The sequence below is a fragment of the Musa acuminata genome, chromosome BXJ2-8 (genome assembly GCF_036884655.1).
Source record: "Musa acuminata AAA Group cultivar baxijiao chromosome BXJ2-8, Cavendish_Baxijiao_AAA, whole genome shotgun sequence".
Lineage (NCBI taxonomy): Eukaryota > Viridiplantae > Streptophyta > Magnoliopsida > Zingiberales > Musaceae > Musa > Musa acuminata.
Window position 1 is genome coordinate 52,567,385 of NC_088345.1, and position 19,667 is coordinate 52,587,051.

Sequence of the window (19,667 nt, forward strand, 5' to 3'; positions counted from 1 at the left end):
CTTGGATCAACCGTGTCACTTTTTATAATATCAGGTTCATTGTTATTATTATTGCCATTAGTTTTGGGACACCAAATCTGATTCAGTCGTATTGAGACTGATTTATTTTGATACAATTTCTACACTGTAATGTATACCAGATTGGTCCAAAGAAATCAAAATATATATATACATATACATATGATAAGCATAACTCGAGCGAAGGGGTGCACAACGTATTAGTACCCCGTCCTCAATCACAGGTACTGGTTTTGTTAACAATCGTAAGGCTTAATCGAAAGGGTAAACGGAGTTCCAATCCATGAAAAATATGGAAAAAGCCAGAGTACTCCAAAGATACAAACCCTAGAAACAGAACTTGGAAAAACAGCACCTACTTCATATTGCAGCAGAACATGTCACGATTTAGAACTTATAGAAAGAAAAACACCAGATATTTCGCAAGCAAACAAGAGTGTTCTCAAATTCCATACCCAGAAGAACGCCGTGGAGAACAAAGCAGGATAAACATAAATTGCCTAATCCCTAGTAACAGAGGGAATGAGAAAAGCAGCTAATCATGCAGTCTTGGGCTTGATTTTCTTTACCCTCGAGTAGAGGAAAACTCCAGCAAGTGCGATGCCGGTACCTGCAACAGAGAACTTTCTTGATGAAGGCACAAGAGAATGATGGTGATAAAATACTGAAGACGTACTCAAATTTTATACAGAACCAGCATCGGTGGAAGGGCGCCATAAAAGTCTTACCGAGTGAATTGATGGGGGAAACTGGTGTCCTGAAAAAGAGGACTGAAGTCACAATGACCACGACCCGCTTCACACAGTTGCCGACGGAGTGGGTAACAGGCGATACCCTTGCCAGTATCATGTATGAAACCTAGCAGCCAAGTTCAAGTGATCAGCGAGCATTCATACGGGCAAAGCTTCCAGCAGACGAAAAGTGAAACAACATTTGCCATCCAGCAATAGAACGGAAAAATATCCTACGCTGATCACACCACTGGGAATAATAAGAAAAGAACAGCAAAGTGTTCTCTTTGTTCAGAAAAGGAAAAAGGAGATTCTATGCAACAACACAAGGACACGGATCAAATATAATGACTCGTAAACCATTAGGAGAAAACTAAAACAGTGGTCCCTAAATTTGAAATTATGCTGGTCCCTGAATGAATGTGGTCAAACCTGAGTCTATATCTGATAACCGCTGCTGATGGTATGGTCAGTTTAGGATATGATGAAGGAAGATAAATTCAGCAGGTTCTAACATCCAAAAAGCAATTCACTATGATGAGGGTTGAGTAGATTCAGAAGTGTCACGAGGGAAAACAAGACCAAAAACTTGGTTAGAAATAAGAGGAAGGAGATGATGGCCCTAGAACTAAGGACACCAACCTTGTTAAACATATCATTTTCTTATCTCTGGTCTTATGTAGTTGTCAGGTAAAGTTCTTGACTTCCACTGTTTCTCCTTGGATTCAGTCTAATATAACTTCTAATCTTGATGACTTAGATTCATATCATATTCTCAGGGCCAAGATCGGTCATATATTTTGAACTTTCATGTTACCATTAGTCATCATAGCCCTCTCAATGCAATATTAAGTGCTTTTCATATTCTTGGAATTTATGTGCTTTCGATACATTATATGATCAAATCTGTAAGGCTTTTGTGAATTTAAATTGTAAAACACATTGATTGGTAGGTCAAAATTCATGTTCACTAAGGCAAATATTTTATATTTATAAACTTGTGATTAAGCAACATAAGATTATCGATTTTCCCCACAATTTTTTATCATTCTATTACATTTAAGATAATAACAACTCCACGGGTTAACCCAGTCTGACCCCGTATGCTACAACCAAATAAAAACTCAGACTGGATCTGATACCTATGGTTGGGAGAATGATCAATTTTTGGCAAAATGATGATAACTTCAAACTCTAAGATCCCAAAGAAACACATCGTAGATTGAAATATAAATATGTCACAAGGGTAAGAAGGTCAAAGGACCAGCTAGAATTAGTTAAAAACTATTTTGAAAGGAGTGGAGAAAGTTAACCTTTATAAGCATAAATGGAAGAAAATGATCTGTATAGAAGTAAGGTGACTATTGTTGTATGTGCCAGTTACTTTTGTGATCGCTTGCAGGCTACAAGAAACTCCAATAGTACCATATTAAGCATCAAACATCATAAGGTATGAAGCAATAGTGACTGGGGGGTACAATGGTATAAATCCACAAGGTCTTTCTTTCCCTTTTTTTTTAGGAAGGGTAAGTAACGAAAGCAGGATTGAAGCCCAAGACTTTCCTATGAACTGTCAAAGTCTTTAACAAGTAAGCTAGCTAACACTTTCTAAATCTACAAGGTTATTTATGCACTTAAAAACTAATTTAAACACGAAATACTAAAATGGCAAATAGAAGGTGCTCCTAAAGAACCTCATCTTTTGGCAATTAAAACTCTTTTCAGGATATTGACAAAAAAAAATAAATTCCAGTAAATTTCTAAAATAAAAGATTGACGAGAAAATATTAAGAAAGTATTCACAATAACAACAGCACAGTAAACAGACAATAACACAAATCTATAGTATCACATTGAAAATGTTCTTTTATTTATGACTCAAAGATAAAAATCTTTTCAAAACATAAACATACAGGCACACTAGCTATATATAAGCTCACTGTCTATGCACGAAATATGCACAATAATTTAGAATATCAAACCTGCTGATAAGCGTGAAAGCACAGTGCTGCGAGACAAGATCTCATGTATATCTCTTTAAGATTCAAACCCTAAAGCATTAAGCCGAACAAGAATAACAACAGAATTAGATGTTCCAGAATACTACATTTACATCAATTTGATTGTAAATACACATTTATTATGAATTTTAGATATATCTAAATACAGAAACTATATGAGAATGCGCCTTCAAGACTTTACTTACAGTGGACTGCAGATATGAAGGGGTAAACTTGATGCCCTCCACAAACAAAGTTGCAGGAGCTAGAAGGAAAAATGACATAATAGTTATCATGGAGAAGAGATTTATGTTGTCCAACGATTCCTGTAACATAAAAAAGCAAATTATGGCACAAAATTTGCCTCAGGAAGTGCTTTTGTGAAAATTAAATGAAATAGTTCCATATGTGAAAGATTATAATGATGTTTGTTAGCATAGCATACACATTCTGCTTCTAGAAAACTTGATCACCTCTTTCTTAACCATGACTTTCTTGCTAAGCACATTGCGGGATTGGAAGGTCACATTCGAAGCCATTGCACTCCAAAATCCAGCCCTGATTACAACATAGGAACAATCCATTAAGATTATAAAAATACAAAAACAAAAAAGGTATATTTTCATTATACTGGAAAGAGGTGAGTTAAAGAGACCAGATGATTCATGCAAACAAACATCAATGTTTTGAAAAGCCTGATAATTTCCTAATTTGAAAAACAAACATTATTTACCAATTAAAAGAAGCTTCGGTGAGAGAGGCCAATGCCACACCACCAACAATTGGCACAAGGGATGCTAGAACCCATATAGTAGGCATCTGCATCCACATCAAGTTTCGATTATTTGCAGGGAAAAAAAAATCACAAAATGCTAAAGCTACCATCTTCAATTTAGAAGAGACCATTTATGGTGTTACAAGTTAATAATACGATAATCAAAGGACAAATATCTCCATTTCTACTAGTTAGAGGAACCTTTACAATCTTCAAACTGCAAAGATTTTAGATATACTAAACATAATTACCCAATTTCAAAATAGATTATCCTAATATATACATCAGAAATATTGCAAGGCAGGAGATGCTGATCAATTGTACAAAACATAGTATCCTGTTAAAAGGAAAAGAAAAGTTTAAAAGAATCACCTCCCCTAAAAATAAGGCAGAAAGAAGGACAGAGAAAAAGGGCTCCATAGCTTTGATTGTGTGCGTGAATGAAACAGCAACCTTTCCCAGACTCATATTTGTAAAGAGGTTACCCATTGTATGGACTGCAGCCAACGGTAAGATGGCAGCAAGCTGAAAAGAAGTGATGATAAAATATCATGAATTGATCTACTGTGCATCTTCTAATGCTCAATTGAGTACCACTATCACAAAACATCACCTGTGAAGCAGAAATCTTAGGTCGCTTGTATAGATTAGTGGTCCACATGAATAGGACAAGACACGTTCCAACGGCAAATTGAACTGTTGTGATGGTAAGTGGAAATTGGAAAACCTTCAGAACCTGTGACATATAGCAGCCCAAATCAGATGGCAACAAAGACAGGACAACTAATGGTCATGGATAAGCAGAAAATTTCTTTAAGAAACAAAAATGCTGGAGGAAAGAGCATTTATTGAAAACAAGAATGGTGCTTCAACCAAGTCCACTGACAAAAGTACGAAACAGAACAATTTAGTTTCTGGAAATTAAAAAAATTTGATGTAATGCGATCAACACTCATGAAATTGCAATTGTTTTTCAACGTAAAAAGGCATTCATCAACAATTTCATCCACAAGAATATCGTCTTCTTTAGCACTATGATATCAAAACAAAAGAATCTGTTATATATTCTTTGTAATTTCAGAGAAACCCATGTGATCACTTTGACAAAATTAGCAATAACACGGGAATATAATTTCATCCACAAGAATATCCAGTCTGCCAACCTGTTAATTGCAAAGACACACTACAGGATTTAAGGAAATCAAAGGCAAACCTAAAAAACATAAAACCAATTTAATTAAAAACCTTTAGTTTAAGGTTTATATCCACAACTCAAGCTTAGAATTAATTCCATTTAAACTCTCATCAACTAAAACAATGCCATCAACAAATAAAATACACCTGAAATCTATCATGTGTTTCACTAGCACATTCATCCATTGCCAACGTAAAATTTCCGATGTGCCTTATATTGATGGGAAATTCATTAGACACACTCCATAGTTTACACACTAATGACAACACTTCCATACATACCTCCTATAGCATCAAAATAATTAATGGATACACATTTATTTTTGAAAACATTTCATGATAGATCTCTAAAAATCTTTATCATAGGCTTTTCAAAATCAATAAAAGATGCATGCAAAACCTTCTTCTCTCTATATGTTTTTCATTAATTGTCTTAGGACAATTCTATCATAGGCCACATCATTTCATTTGGAACCATAATCTAACGAAGAAATTGACATTTGGAAACTAGGATCATCGTGGGCCAGCTAGAGCTTTCAGACTCGGAGCAAAAATAAATAAATAAATAAAGAGGATATAGCTGATGTCATGCATGCCACCGATGGGGTATAGGCAAGGCCGCTCTTATTATCCCACGTTCATGGTTGAAAGTGCAGCGACGCTAATGTAAATAAGCCAAAAAATCAGAAGAAGATGATGAACATATTGCTTGGAATCTACCCTAAAAAAAGAAAGAACGAATGAGGTGGAATCTTCTGCTTGCGGTTGTTACAGCCAGCTGAGTACCTCTTTCACATGCACTCAAAGCTAATAAAGATAGACATGACAATTCTAGAAGCTCACCTTCCAATTAAAGAAAAAAGAAATAAAGGAAGAAAAGGTTGCAAGAAAGGAATGTATCAGCCAAAGATCCAAAAAAGCGCACATAGTTAAAAATACACCGGCAAACATCCCGGATCATTTAGATAGTGGACCAGAACATGCAGATCTGCAGATTCAAAGCAAAGGGCACAGATCCAAGTGACACGGCCACCAGCTCCCCCAGTATCAAATTTTTCCATCAAAGAAGAAAGAAAGAAAGAAAGAAAGAAAGCAAGAAAGCAAGAAAGGAAAGAAGAGAGCAGAGGAAAGCGGAGAAGACGTGCCTGCTTATTGTATATGTTGAAGTAGATGTTGAAGAGATACCAGAGGCCGAAGAGCGACCCTAGCTGCACCGTCTGCAGGATCCCGCCGCTAACAGTGGCGCCATCGCCGGCGGAGGCGCTATCGGGGACGGAGGCCGCGCGGGCCGCAAACCGATCATCGGGCCTTCGATCCGAGAGGGATGGGAGGGATACCAAGGGGCGGGGTGCGCGGGGGAGGCCTTGGGGTGAGGAGGCGGCGGCAGCGAGTGGTTGAAGGCGGGATCTACAGGTGATGCGGGGAAGGAGTAGGAGGTTTCGCCTCGGGGTGGGGGGATTCTTGGAGTTTCGGAGGAGTGGCGTGTAGGAGGGAGAGAGTGCGGCGCTCTGCATCCCTTCTTCTTCTTCTTCTTCTTGTCCAGTTGACCGCTTGCGAAATGCGGAGGGCCGCGCGATGAGGAGGCGGCGGAGAGGTCGAGGAGCAGAGTGCGTGGTGGGTGGCGATGTGCAATGAAGAGGGCCGGAAACGCAAAATTATATATTTCTTCGTATTAAGTGATTTTTCGTTTCTATTCCTCAAATTTTGAGTTTAACTCTATATATATATATATATATATATATATATATATATATATATATATATATATATATATATATATATAACCGAAAAAAATTCTCATGGGTTTTATTTTGAGCGCCCCATATTTGACGAAGTGGAACATCCTAAATATGATAAATTTCCCTCCCAAAAAAAAAGTTTGAATGAGTACGTTGAACTTGAACTAATTCATCTTCCATAAATCGGTAAAAGGATTCGGTTCGTTTTATATAAATTATTTATCATCTTTTGTCATGTTTACCTCTCCCTCTCCTTCACATCTACCTACCCTCATCGTCATCCGTCTTACCTATAACCTCCCCTTTATAGTCCTTTTTATTTTCTTACTTTTTTCTCCATCAATATTTTTTTTCTCTCTCCTTTATCGTCACAATCAACCTCACTTATACTCCATCATCCCATATATGCCTTATTTAGGGTTTCATCCTCTAGTATTTCTCGTTTTATCTCTCAGTGGTCTCGTTAACCTTCTCCATCTTCGATCACACTGACAGGTGCTATTAATTTTTGACTCGTAGGTAACACATTGATCCTCAGTTATGTTATTGTTAAAAGGACAAAGTTTAGATAGATTCCATAAACAACCAATGAACTCTTGATTTGAATTAAAAGTCATCCCTTGTAGTTGTAAATTTACTTTTTTCTCACTAACTCAAACTTACTTCAAATTTCATCATTTTTACTTAATTGATTTTCATTTCGATAAATAAATAATTATATTTTTAAAAAAATTTAAAAAAATATATATATTTTTATTATATTAAATAATACTCATATGTGAAGTTGACCTATCATTTATACAACAATACACTAATTAATTAATTCAGATATCTCAATAGAGATAAATAATTATTTTTAAAAAAATTATAAGGACATGCTAACACAGACATGTAAAAAAGCATTGACTTCGCGAGTGGGATGCTACATGATTTCTCACATGGCTCTTTCGCAAGAAAAGAGAGCATGCAACAGCCTTCTACACAGTCAAATACACATTTGCATATTTCCATTGCCAAGCACGATACTCAACGACCGACCTAAATACATAATTCTCTTGGGAATAGCATTTCATGCTCGCAAACAATTTCATATAAGATAGTAAAGGCAAGATGACCTTTCTACTGCACATACCAACGCTAAACTTGGAAATTATCCAGTAACTACAGTACAAGCTTCTATAGTCTTGCATATTGGTTTTCCAATGCCAGACGGCAGGAATGTAGTGAGCTAGATGAGTCTTCGCTCATAGTCACCAGCCACTGTGATGTGTCTCACCCATGGAAAAGCTTGGCATCTACTCTTTATGATACTTACGAGATACCGGACCAGGGTAACCAATATAACAGATGCATCAACTACTGGTTCATATGGTAGTTTGATATGGAGACTCTGAAAGACCAAAACACCAGCATCTCAGAGGTAGTGAAATATAGGATCTCAAACTTCATACGTATAGAAGAAGCCTTCTTCTCGGGAGCTGCTGCTTCAGCTGTCATTTCTACATTCTGCCCGACACATGTACTCCCACGTGTAGCAAAGAATCACACAAGAATCATGAAGAAAAAAAAGTTTAAATGTAAACTTGACTTGATGGCACCTCCTATTAATCCGGAAAGAGAAGTTACATCCCGTACCTTTCCACCAGGAAAAGATTTTATTTTCCAGACGAATGCATCATTCTCAGGTGCATATGCAGCAGAACCTATGATAGGATTGGTGGCTTCTGAAGTGACGGGCAGCTCAGCTCACTTACCACGTTTGTCGCAGTGCTGTTTGGTAATGAAATGATAACATAAGTTTATAGGACGGCACGAGTTAATGGAATGTGCAATCATCTATGGCAAAATGAAAGTCAGCTAGCACCTCCTTTCCTAAAACTTAAAACTGACTTTTCGCTTTTTCCATGATCTGTAGGTGACTTCTTGAGTGCCTCTTGACTTGAGCATCCCAGATCGGAGGCTTTACCTGAGTGACCAGAGTCAACAAGAGGTGCAGGTTAAATAAATGCTCACAAAACTTTAATTTTATAGTGGAGTATTAAATTATAGAATCCTTCTTCATGAAAAGTGAAATTTCCAAGTTAACAAGAGTGCAGGGGGTAAGGCAAGGATGGGAGGATGGGGGAGGGGAGGAGGGGAAGAATATGAGGAGAGGAGGATTGGTATTCCAATCCAAAAATGAGACCCAATACATTTGTCATCAATTAGGACTGTATCGTACATATCTTACCCAAAATATAAATCTCAATCAGCTCAAAACTCCGATAGACAGGAGTTAGGACGTATTTTTAACTGGAACAAGTAACATGTAGATGGAAATGAATTATCTCTAAAAGATGTCCAGAATTGCAAAAAGAAGTCTCTAAACTTAATCTAATTGCAAAGCAGAGAGCATCCTTAGATCCTCTTGCTGCATTTACACCAAACAGAAAGTATTTTTTTACTTTTTTATTTCTTTTGTTGCATTTGCAACATATCTACTTTGGGTTGTCAATGAAAAAAGATGCTCACTCAATTCTTTTTTCCCTTGTTTACAAACATTGCTAAAAGTAGATCACTTCTAGATATTGGTCCAAGGATATTATAAAGAAGCGTTCTTAACCTTTGCCAAGGGCACTCACACTGGCATCCCCAAATTGAACATGATAAACTAAAATGTTTATCCTATCCTCTTCTAAATATTGTTTATGCACCTAAACTGCTTCGCATGTAAGACAATGATAAACTAAAGATAAAAGAGTTTTTCATAGACTGTTATATACATAAATTTGCAGATAATTCAAGGACTTTGCAGCAAAATAATTGATCTTATTAATAGATGCAAGAGAACAACATTTCCTCGTTAAAGTTTCCCTTTCCATCAATATAACCAAGGAAACTATGCTTGGGGGTGTTTAGCCCAGCATTCCAATAACGAGGTGGTTCAAATTTTTTTCTTTATACTGGAAAAAGAATATTTCCCTTGGTTTCCCATATATCAATTCATGCCATGTGTGTTAAATGGAAGTTATTAATGGATTATCTTAGTTATTAATGGATGAATCTGCACCCTCGTACATATCATTACAATGGAAGTTTACTCTTCATGGCCGAAATGTGGTTTAACATTAAATTGCAGATAAACTATGGCATCAACCAATTGTTAAAAAATGATTAATTAAGTGGTAAAGAGCTTAAAAATGGCACAGACAAACAAAGAGGTTCATATTCTCATCAAATCTATGCCACAATACTCCAAATGACATAAGAATAGAAATATAGGAAAGAAAATGCACCTCAAATATGTTCTCATTTCCGATGCCCCAACAACATCAGAATGGATAATCTGTCAATTGCTGTTGACAAGTATATTGACACTTTCAACCATGGCCAAAAGCACCTTGCAAAAGAAGGAAAGAGAATCCAGAGATTATTTAGTGAACAGTAATTAACAGGTATCCCCACAACAGGGACAAATGACTTACTTCATTATTGTTGTATCACAACCCTTCACTGCGCTAAGACACCGCATTTGTGACAGCCATCAGAGACCTCTGTGTAACTTCTGTCTTGTATGCATCTGTCTTAATAAACTCACCAAGAATCTTAGCTTCAGTGTATTGCAGGTAACCAAAGTCCATCATTTCGTTGAGTAACACGTACTGTCCACAATATACAGAGGATTCTATTTCATGGCTGCAGAAAATGAACAATAAGAACAAGAAAAGGAGTTCCAAGATTTGGTATTCACCGTACAATGTAATGTCTACAATGCACCAGTGAAAGGATAGCTTCTCCACTTACATCTCTTAAAAATTCCTCCTCCAGTTCTTCAAAAAATGTTTAAAGATCTGAAATTCATGTAATTAAGGATAAGAGATGAATTAGTTACTTGAAAGAAAAAGAAAAAACATATATCCCTCATCTTGATGATTATTCACATCAAGGACAATACGATACTGCTGGCAGAATTGCAGTTCTGCCTCACCGCTGTCATCAGGAAGACGTTATTATGCTGGGTTAACATATACCTGTGTGTCACGATGACATCAAACACAACAGGCGAGTGGGGCTCGAATCTCCTGTCTGTCACAATCATACCAGACACAAGGTTCCATCTTTTCTAATAAAAATGAGGGGAACCAATCCAAATTCATCAAATTTTCCCACTGAGATGCATCAAATTTTAACCAAGCTGAACTGTTCATGTTAGTAGCCATCTAAAATGTAAGTTTGATGACCCAAGCCAAACAGACCAAAACATGTGTAACATTTGTTAACTAAAATTTTAAATCAGACATGGATTTCTTGAATTTTTTGGAGAAACAATAGAATCGATTCGATTCAAGATCTTCGGCAGACCAAGCCGAAGAGAATCAAGTCTGTTTGGGCACAATGTTTACTGCTAGCTAAAATATTAATGCATATCATCCAAGGATTGATCAGGCACGATGTTTACTGTACAGTATTGAGTGGAAAGTTATCAAAAGAACTAGGATCACAATTAAGAAATGAGCATGTAGAACATAAGCTTAGAGAATTTGTAAGAGAATAAGACTAATCTGGATCTCTTGATGGCTAGCAAGTTGTTTGGAGGTCGGGAGCCAAACAGCAGTATGCACATAAAGATAATGAACATCTGCATACCAAAGAACAAACAAAACAGTGTATTTTGGGAGAACGACATTGGCCAGGTCTAATACTACAGAATTTACAAAGTACTGTTAAACATCAGAAAAAATCCTTCCCTAAAGACGAAATAATACAGGTTCAACCACTTCACTCCAAGTCAGCAATGATTAAAGACAATTATGTACTGGCCAAATTGCCCCTATCACGGTATTTCTGAATGATATGAGAATCATGAAAAGAAAAAGTTATAGTGCCGCAAATATGTTGATCTGCAAGATATAGTTCGAGAAATTTCAACTATTGGACAGAAAAACTGTCTGTCAAGGATATACATTTGTCCATAAGTATTCCTCTTTAACCAATAATGAGCTTGATATAACCTACTATATTGAACAACAGCAAGCTTGTTGATCTTCCCGGTTTTCCATTGCAGCATTTTATTCTGGCTTTAATGATGATGAAGAGTATTAATGACAAAAAAAAAAACCCACCAAGACAACATATCTGAACAGAAATATATTGACATGGACCATTAACATCAGCTAGTTGATCTACTTAACTGCTGCAGTTTTGGATATATCCTGCATCAAAAACATGGTATTACAATAACGTAACTGAAAGAAGAGAATTATATCTTCAGATAGAAATGTATAGATATCAGGCCATAAAGTCATTGCAGGACGTTATATAGTTGAAGGCTAAGAAGTATCACCAAATATCATACAACACTGTTGAGAAACCAAGTTCTAAAAGGATACAACTTATTCTACGATCTGAAAGTAACAATTTACATCTCATTGAACCAATGTTGCTAAAGCAACCACCAACATCTGCCTAGGCTTTTTTCCAAGAAGATAAGTCTAATTTGAGTATTTGAGTTTAAGTGGAGCCATTTAGTACAAAGACTTTAGCATAGTTATTTGCTGATCGTGAATTAAGTCATCACATCATATTCATCTTCAATTTAACCTTGCATGTTTGTGAAGAGCTATTTTGTAATCGATGCATGTTTATTGTGATGCAGTATAACGTTTATTTAACATAAAATATGAATGATTATGTTTTTAATTGGTGGTTTGGAATGTTTAAGAGTGCAAGTTTACTCAGCAATTTTAGTTAAATACAAGCAAGATAAAAGAGATTTAAAGAAGGCAGCGATCAATATGCACAGCCTTACCTGGTGCATCACAGCTCTACCATGCACTAACTAGTGCTCCCTGTACTCTCTCTCTCTCTCTCTCTCTCTCTCTCTCTCTCTATATATATATATATATATATATATATATATATATATACTTTTTACAGAAAAGAAGCCCCAGACTCATCAAAGGTCACAGATGCAGCAAATAGCAGATCAACCTAAGTAATAATTAATCCATCATTGGAGCTTGATTTTCACAGCTATGAAAATCCATAATATTCATGAATGTCATAGTCATCAAAATCTATTGGATACATCATCAATCTATCACAATATGCAGTCAATACATCATGAACCAACGACGCATCATCCATCCAAGATGGAGGTCTAAGATGTCTCTGAATACAAGTTTGGAAATCTTTATGCCTCAAAAAACATATTTTGCTCCCTATTGTTCTTACAGAAAGGTGATTAAGTTGAACAATCTTCCAAGACCTATTGTGACAAATATAAATGTTAGGCCTTTTTTTTTCAAAGACACCTAAGAAAATGAATAACAGAACACTTTAATTTCCTGCAGGATACACCTGTAAATTGAGTCAGGTAGAGGTAACAAATAGGACTTGCAGATGATGTTAAGGTGATCTTCAGAAGTAAAATATAGGACTTCTTTTTTATTTTGAGATGCTTAGGGGGATCACGAATGACCAAGCCTGCATATAGTGGTTTCTCAATGGGTACACAAGTCTAAAACCATCAGATAACATTACAAGCTGTCAGCCCAGAAATCATGTAGATTTGGTTGTGTAATAAAAGAAATGATTGATTTAAATGCTTGTGTAATAAAATAATAGCAATTGTGCAAACATTGGTTTGTTAAGTTTTCTTTATGCGTGCTTTTTATCATGAAGCACAACAGCGTGACTTCCACTTGCATCTACTTCATGCAGTATCTTAAAAGTCATCTTCTGTCAAAATATCTCAAAATCATAATTGACAGTATGTTTATTTGAAACAATGGGGAGTCGAAAAACTCTTATACGATCAATGCAGGAATATTTCTAAGAGAAATGTCTATTTTCATATAATTTTTGTGAACTTACATTTATTTACATAACTATTATAAACAATCCAAAGTCTACAAGAATTTTAAAGTAATTTACTTCTAGGAGTCCGCATGTATAGGCCTTTTACCACCTATGTTGCCTAAATTGTTTTTTCACCCTTTCCCCAACTTTTTTCCACATCCAGAACACAAAAGCAAGTGTCTCACTTTGTAGAAATAAATATTAATCTATCTGATCACTCTCCCCGACAAGGATGACTAGATAGCAACATCTCTTTACCAGTGGATACAACTCAATTTGGATTCTTTTAAAATTTCACTGAGAAAATTGCTAATTTATCTAGGATGATCATACCATTTTTCTTGTACAATTAGTTAGTATACTATGTTACCTAGTAGGTGGCACACTCAGTGGATTAAGGCAACCACCTTCTTTAGGAACACTCAAGGCAAACTGCTACCTACTCTTAGTACCTATAGCCAAGTCTTAGTTTTATGCTATGTGCTAATAGGAGTCAAATGAACAAGTAACTTTAAAAGCTCTTTATGTTGACATACATTTAAGAGAACAGCTTTTATAACTAAATAGATTTCTTTTGCAAGATAATTATATAGATTTGACACATAAATATATCACTCCTCCAGCTTGAACACCAAAGCTCGAGAGTCCAAAAGCATAAAAAAGAAGTTCAATGGTGAACTTGCATTGGTTCTGATGAAACATCAAATGAGACTTACAGACAAATGTAGAAATAGATATGCAAAGCAAGGATTACCTGTATACTAGGTTCTATTGACAGTCTTTTGATCATGCTACATTTTCAGGGTCAGGCTTTTTGTCGTCCTCAAGGTTGTCAGAATCATAATACTCACCACTCCAAAGTTTGGGTTGTGTCCTATTTTCCATATCCTCATCTTCCTACATTGTGTCAATTTATAGTTATCAGATCTTCTTATATCACAAATATAAAAAGAATGACAGTAGATTTGATTAAAGAAGAAATACACCTCCTCCGGAGCTTCTGTGCCGGGTAGTCTTGCCTGGAACTGCACGCTTGGAGCATGTTCAATATGTGAAAGGTGATCCATTAACATATTCCTGCAAACTCATTTGAACCAGACAATAAAAGCAAAACATCAAAAGAAGATGATATTTTAATAAGAACCTGACTATGAAAAAAGAACCTTAAAAAATGCACATTGGACAAAACATATTGATAATGAAAAGGACCAAGTGCACATTCAAATAGAAAGTTCGACTCTCTAGCAACTAACTATTGCTTTTCACAAAGGCACAAAGTATGTTTGGGGTTTCTATTAGCTCTTTTTCTTTTTTATTATGAATTACTTTTCGGGCTATTCTAGTTCTTCAATACAACGAACCTCTAACAGATATACATATGCAGTACACATGACAATTAAAACAGATTCAGTAATCAATTATAAACAAATCATGAATTAAGTGAGTGTGGTTGAGTAAATAGCATATTTATATAAAATTATCTCAGTGGAGATATTGCATACAGATACTCTGCACTGCTTCTCTTAGTAAAAGGCATGTATTCTGATACATTTGTAGTTAACAATTACCTTATGTTCTGCAGTTCTTTTGGAAAGTTTTTATTCTCCATCGTTCTTGGTTGAAAATGAAGATTGTAGTCAGGACCAAAATACTCATAATAATCATTATAAGGCAACCTATTGTCAGGTTCCACTCCAACTGCAACTGCTGTCTGCAAAACATTGCACATGGTATGAATCAATAAACAGCTCCAACCAATCACATAGTAAATTCAGTGAATCAAAGATATGTGCAAAACAACCTCGTAGCACCAGCAGCGGGCAACATTGCACATTGTGTAACCTCCACCTCCCAAAACCATCATGGGGACATTGAAGGATCTAAGGTATCGTAAACAATCTGCATGCCCCTTCACAGACAAGTTGAAGCTGCCTAGTCTGTCACCTGCTAATGAATCAGCACCACACTGGAGAACTACCACATCAGGCTGGTAAATCTCCATCACCTTTTGAATGATAGGCCTAAAGAGTCCCCGGAAGTTTTCATCATCCATCCCATCATTTAGAGGAACATTTAAAGCATAGTACATTCCTTGCCCAAATCCAACATCTTTTATATTGCCAGTTCCAGGAAAGTAGTTTCCCTCTGCATATTTGTGGAATGACACAGTCATGACTCTGTCACTCGTGAGAAAAGCCTCTTCAACACCATCCCCATGATGGATATCAATGTCCACATAGAGAACACGCTGTCCAACAAATAAACTATCATAGATATTACAGACAAAGTCAAAATGTAAACATAACATATAACAACACATAAAATCCCAACTATTTTGGCTAGGCTCAAAAAGGGAATAATGCAAACAACAAATCCAAAGACCCAGTAATCACTACATGATTATGCATTTATAGTTGCAATATAAGACAAAAACTCAGAAAACAAAACCTTACATATTTATAATCCACAAACTATGCAGTATGTAATATCTTCAACGAGAACATAATGGAGATACAAGTAAAGAATTTGTGTTATACCTCGAATCTAGTTGTGATTTGATTTGGGATATTTTATGCAAGGTTCGTCGTACCATGGTATACAGCTTGATATGGGTGGTACCTATCGATCCGATAGTGGACCGACATAGGTGGTACATACTAGTCTATCAGAATACCTCACCATACCGTGTGTTGGTATATCGGTATATACCGTACCAACAGCTAGTCGATACAGCGATACGGACCGATAAGATGATCTATGATTTTAGGAATTAGAAATTTTATTTTTTATTGGCACAGAATCAAAGATTTGGAGTTTAAGCTACTTTAAAATTGATGAGTAAGTTTAGTTAGTGCAAAAGTAAAGAGGCCTAGTTAAAGTTGAATATTCTATTGTTAATTGTTTTTAATGTGGCGAGATGAAGATTGTGGACTCTAAAAAGGAGTTGCTGTCCTTATAAATTCCACTATAATCCTCCTCGCAAATCATTGGGGGTAGCATCACCTGTCAGGGAAGAGGGGGAAAAAGGTGAGGCATCACTTGCCAGCAGATCTATAGGAATTTCTATTTGTTTTTCTAGAACTATTTTGTTATATTTTATGATGATGATGTCATGTGAAGATGATGACCATGAATTTAATTTTTGGAAATTATATGGAGCACACAAATTATTTAATTTTACAAATAGCTTTTGTATTTGTATTGAGGGATCATATGAAGCGAAGTTTAAATTGAATTATAGATCCCTATTATAAAAGATCTATTCATTTTCCTCTCATCATAGTTGAGATCATGGTTATTTTGCTGTTCTTTTACCTTTTAAAAATAAACTAGTTGATTGAGCCATTATGGAATTTGATAATTTACTTAATTGGATCAGTTGTTTTAGGAAAAATACATGTATTTGAACCCGTTTGGAACCAAGCACTGGGCCAAATTTGACCCAGCTGAGAACCTAACCAGGCCAGACTGCATCTAGCCTAGTCAAAGGCTCCAGGTCCAACAGGTGCTGACCCGGTCTGGCACCCTGACAACCAACTTGAACCGTGGAGGCAGCTTCATTGGGAACCCATATGGTCCAGAAACAAGCAGCCCAGCCTACTGCAGCATCGACTCAGTTCAGTACTGAATTTATAAGTTTTGGCATGTTGTTCCAGTTCAGTGCATTTGGAGCATACTACATTCTTTAGTGCACTGTTTTAACAGCCAAAGAAACATGAATGCATCAGATACAGAAATGTCAGCCAAGCTGCTAACAGAAACGTAACAATTAAGTACTTAAAGACACCTAAAAACCAATAAAATAAACAAAACAAAGATGATTTCTTGGGTTGAGATGACAGCATGGTTTGCAATACCGTACCGTACCGCTCGGTATGTACCAGTACGATAGAGGACTTGTATGGGCAGTACATTGGTACACCTTAGTGTCCTCCATGTCGGCATGCTCAGTATATATCGATACGTACCGTACCAACAGCTGATCAGTATATCGATACGGTACGGTATTCAAAACCTTGGATGACAGCTTCTTTGCAACATGATAGTCTCATGTCCAAGTGGAGATCATGAACCATAAATATGTCAAACGAAAGATGCCGAAAAGTTCTCATGACGACCTTAGGTATTTACACCAAGAGAAAACAGGGTGTATTGGTGTAGCAACCAATAAATAAGAAAAATATCAGACATTAACAACCCACAAAATTTTCTTAGCAGTCAGCATTTGCTATGGACTAGGCAAAGGGCCCTACTTGAGAAAGTTTCAAACATCAATTATTATGTGTTTTCAATCATAAAAGATGTCCCAGTATCCTAATCATAGCAATCTCACCAAAACATGATTTTAATATATAAAATATGGATATTTGCAGTGCTTCCATTTCCACATCAACTGAAATGTATTCAGATGCTTTGTCAACCTGGATTTTTGGTCATGACAAGTAATGTTAATAAAGAAAAGAAGTTGTAGCGTCCATTGGAGCATCATTGTACAAGTGCCATATTATTACTTTAACATAGCATTTGAACATTTTGTCATCCAAACACTATTAACAATAGTATGTGTTGTCTTAATCAAAATAATAGGTGGTAAAGGGTTAGATCAAATATGTTTCGTTATACTTAATTTTTTATACCTTGGAGTTAGTGATCAAATATGTTCTTATGAATTAGAATATTGACCAGCTAGGAAACAACACGTGTTTCTAAGATAAGTATGATGCGATGAATATGTGGTTATGGTTAAAAATTAATCTCTGGATTGCAACGCCAGATAAAAGAGTGGAGTTGTGTTAGCCATCAATTATAATTCAAAACATTTGGGCAACCCTTTGCAGCGAATTCCATACAGCTGTTCTTTCTTTGGCAAGTTCCAAAGCAAATATCAAGTTATCGAACCAAGTTGTAGACCTAAATAATTTAAATACACTAGCCGTGTGAAGCACGAGACTAAACTCATTTTTATATCCAAAAATCCAAGAAAAAAGAAACCAAAACAAATATGAAACCTACTTACCATGTGGTCAGCTTGAATCGCCAAGAACTACTAACCAATAAAAAAGCGTCACGATATCGTTTCGTAGCAATGGAAGAGAGAAGAAAGATTAATAAGCACAAAACCTAGTCACGGTAATGGAAGAAAAAGATGAATATGTTGTCAGGATTTGGTATCGGGAATATGAGGAGTCGCCTTACTCTGTGGAACTTGAGGAGCTCGATGATGCCGAGGACGATGTCGTTGACGTAGCAGAAGCCGGAGGCCCCGCACTTCTTGGCGTGGTGGAGACCGCCAGCCCAGTTGATGGCGATGTCAGCATCGCCGCGGTTGATCTTGACAGCCGCGCCGATGGAGCCACCAGCGGATGCCTGGCAGAACTGGAAGAGGCCCTCGAATATGGGACAGTCGTAATCGAGGTTGAAACGCTTAAGTTGGAGGGCGGTGGCGGTGACGGGAGAGACGGAGGCGAGGAAGTCGATGTATTATTTGGAGTGGAAGCGGATCATGTCGGCGGCGGTGGCGGGGAAAGGGCGGGAGACCTCCATGAGGCGGTGTAGGCGGTAGTGGATGATGAGGTTGTGAGCCATGCGGATTCGGTGGGGCTTCATCGGGTGCCCCTGCCTGTAGTAGTAGTCTCCGATCGTCGGCTCGTAGAAGTAGCTCACCCGCCGCTTGGCCCAGTCCCCGCACGATGCCGACGCCAACGACGCTCCCTCACCTCCTTCCACCGCCGACGATGACGCCACCATCTCTCTCGCTGCGCTTTTCTTCTCTCTTTGGCACTCGACCGCTCCTCGTCTTGTTCGAATGAGCGAGAGACAAGAGGGAGCGAGGGAGGGAGGGATTTGGTTTGGGTTGTTATGGACAGGGTCTAAAAATCAGATCAAGAAAATATGAAACGGCGCCAAATCAAACCCACTTTATTTTGGGGTTTGTTTACATGTCCATTATGTTTGAAAATATCATATATATGTATATATATATATATATGTATATATATATATGTATATATATATGTATATATGTATATATATATATATATATATGTATACATGTATATATGTATATATATAAATATATACATATTTATATGTATATATACATGTATACATATATATATATACATGTATATATATATATATATGAGATGATTTGTTTCCCATGAAAATTAAGAGTGTTTTGACATATTTCAAAATAAATAAAGATAAAAATTCTTTTTTCTCATATAACCTCATATTTAGGTATATTTATCATGAAAAAAAAAAAAAGATGAAGTCTTACCAGATCACAATATTTTTTAATGGACTTATATATTATTTATTAATAAACTGAAACATTATAAATCTATTCAACAACATTGTAAAGAGGCCT

The 19,667-nt window shown here is 36.5% G+C and overlaps 1 protein-coding gene and 1 pseudogene across 1 annotated transcript; both read right to left on the reverse strand.

Annotated features, from left to right (window-relative positions):
* Nucleotides 1-358: 358 nt before the first annotated feature.
* LOC135620226 (phosphoenolpyruvate/phosphate translocator 1, chloroplastic-like) lies at nt 359-6,359 on the reverse strand. Its single transcript, XM_065122993.1, has 9 exons — nt 5,864-6,359; nt 4,138-4,260; nt 3,897-4,049; nt 3,483-3,568; nt 3,223-3,307; nt 2,956-3,075; nt 2,732-2,800; nt 747-876; nt 359-628 (listed from the first exon to the last, which is right to left on the reverse strand). The coding sequence occupies exons 1-9, from the start codon at nt 6,230-6,232 to the stop codon at nt 558-560; spliced, it is 1,206 nt and encodes a 401-aa protein (XP_064979065.1). The 5' UTR covers nt 6,233-6,359; the 3' UTR covers nt 359-557.
* Nucleotides 6,360-7,441: 1,082 nt separating this feature from the next.
* Nucleotides 7,442-19,166, reverse strand: LOC103975102 (histone deacetylase 6-like; annotated as a pseudogene).
* Nucleotides 19,167-19,667: the final 501 nt, after the last annotated feature.

Bases quoted from the DNA above. Each gene is read 5' to 3' on its own strand.
- LOC135620226 (XM_065122993.1), bottom strand. From the start codon at position 6,232: ATGCAGAGCGCCGCACTCTCTCCCTCCTACACGCCACTCCTCCGAAAC. The intron at 877-2,731 runs GTTTGATATTCT...CTTGGCTGCTAG, and splicing joins GCTTTCACGCTTATCAGCAG to GTTTCATACATGATACTGGC. The intron at 629-746 runs GTAAGACTTTTA...TCTCTGTTGCAG, and splicing joins TTCCCCCATCAATTCACTCG to GTACCGGCATCGCACTTGCT.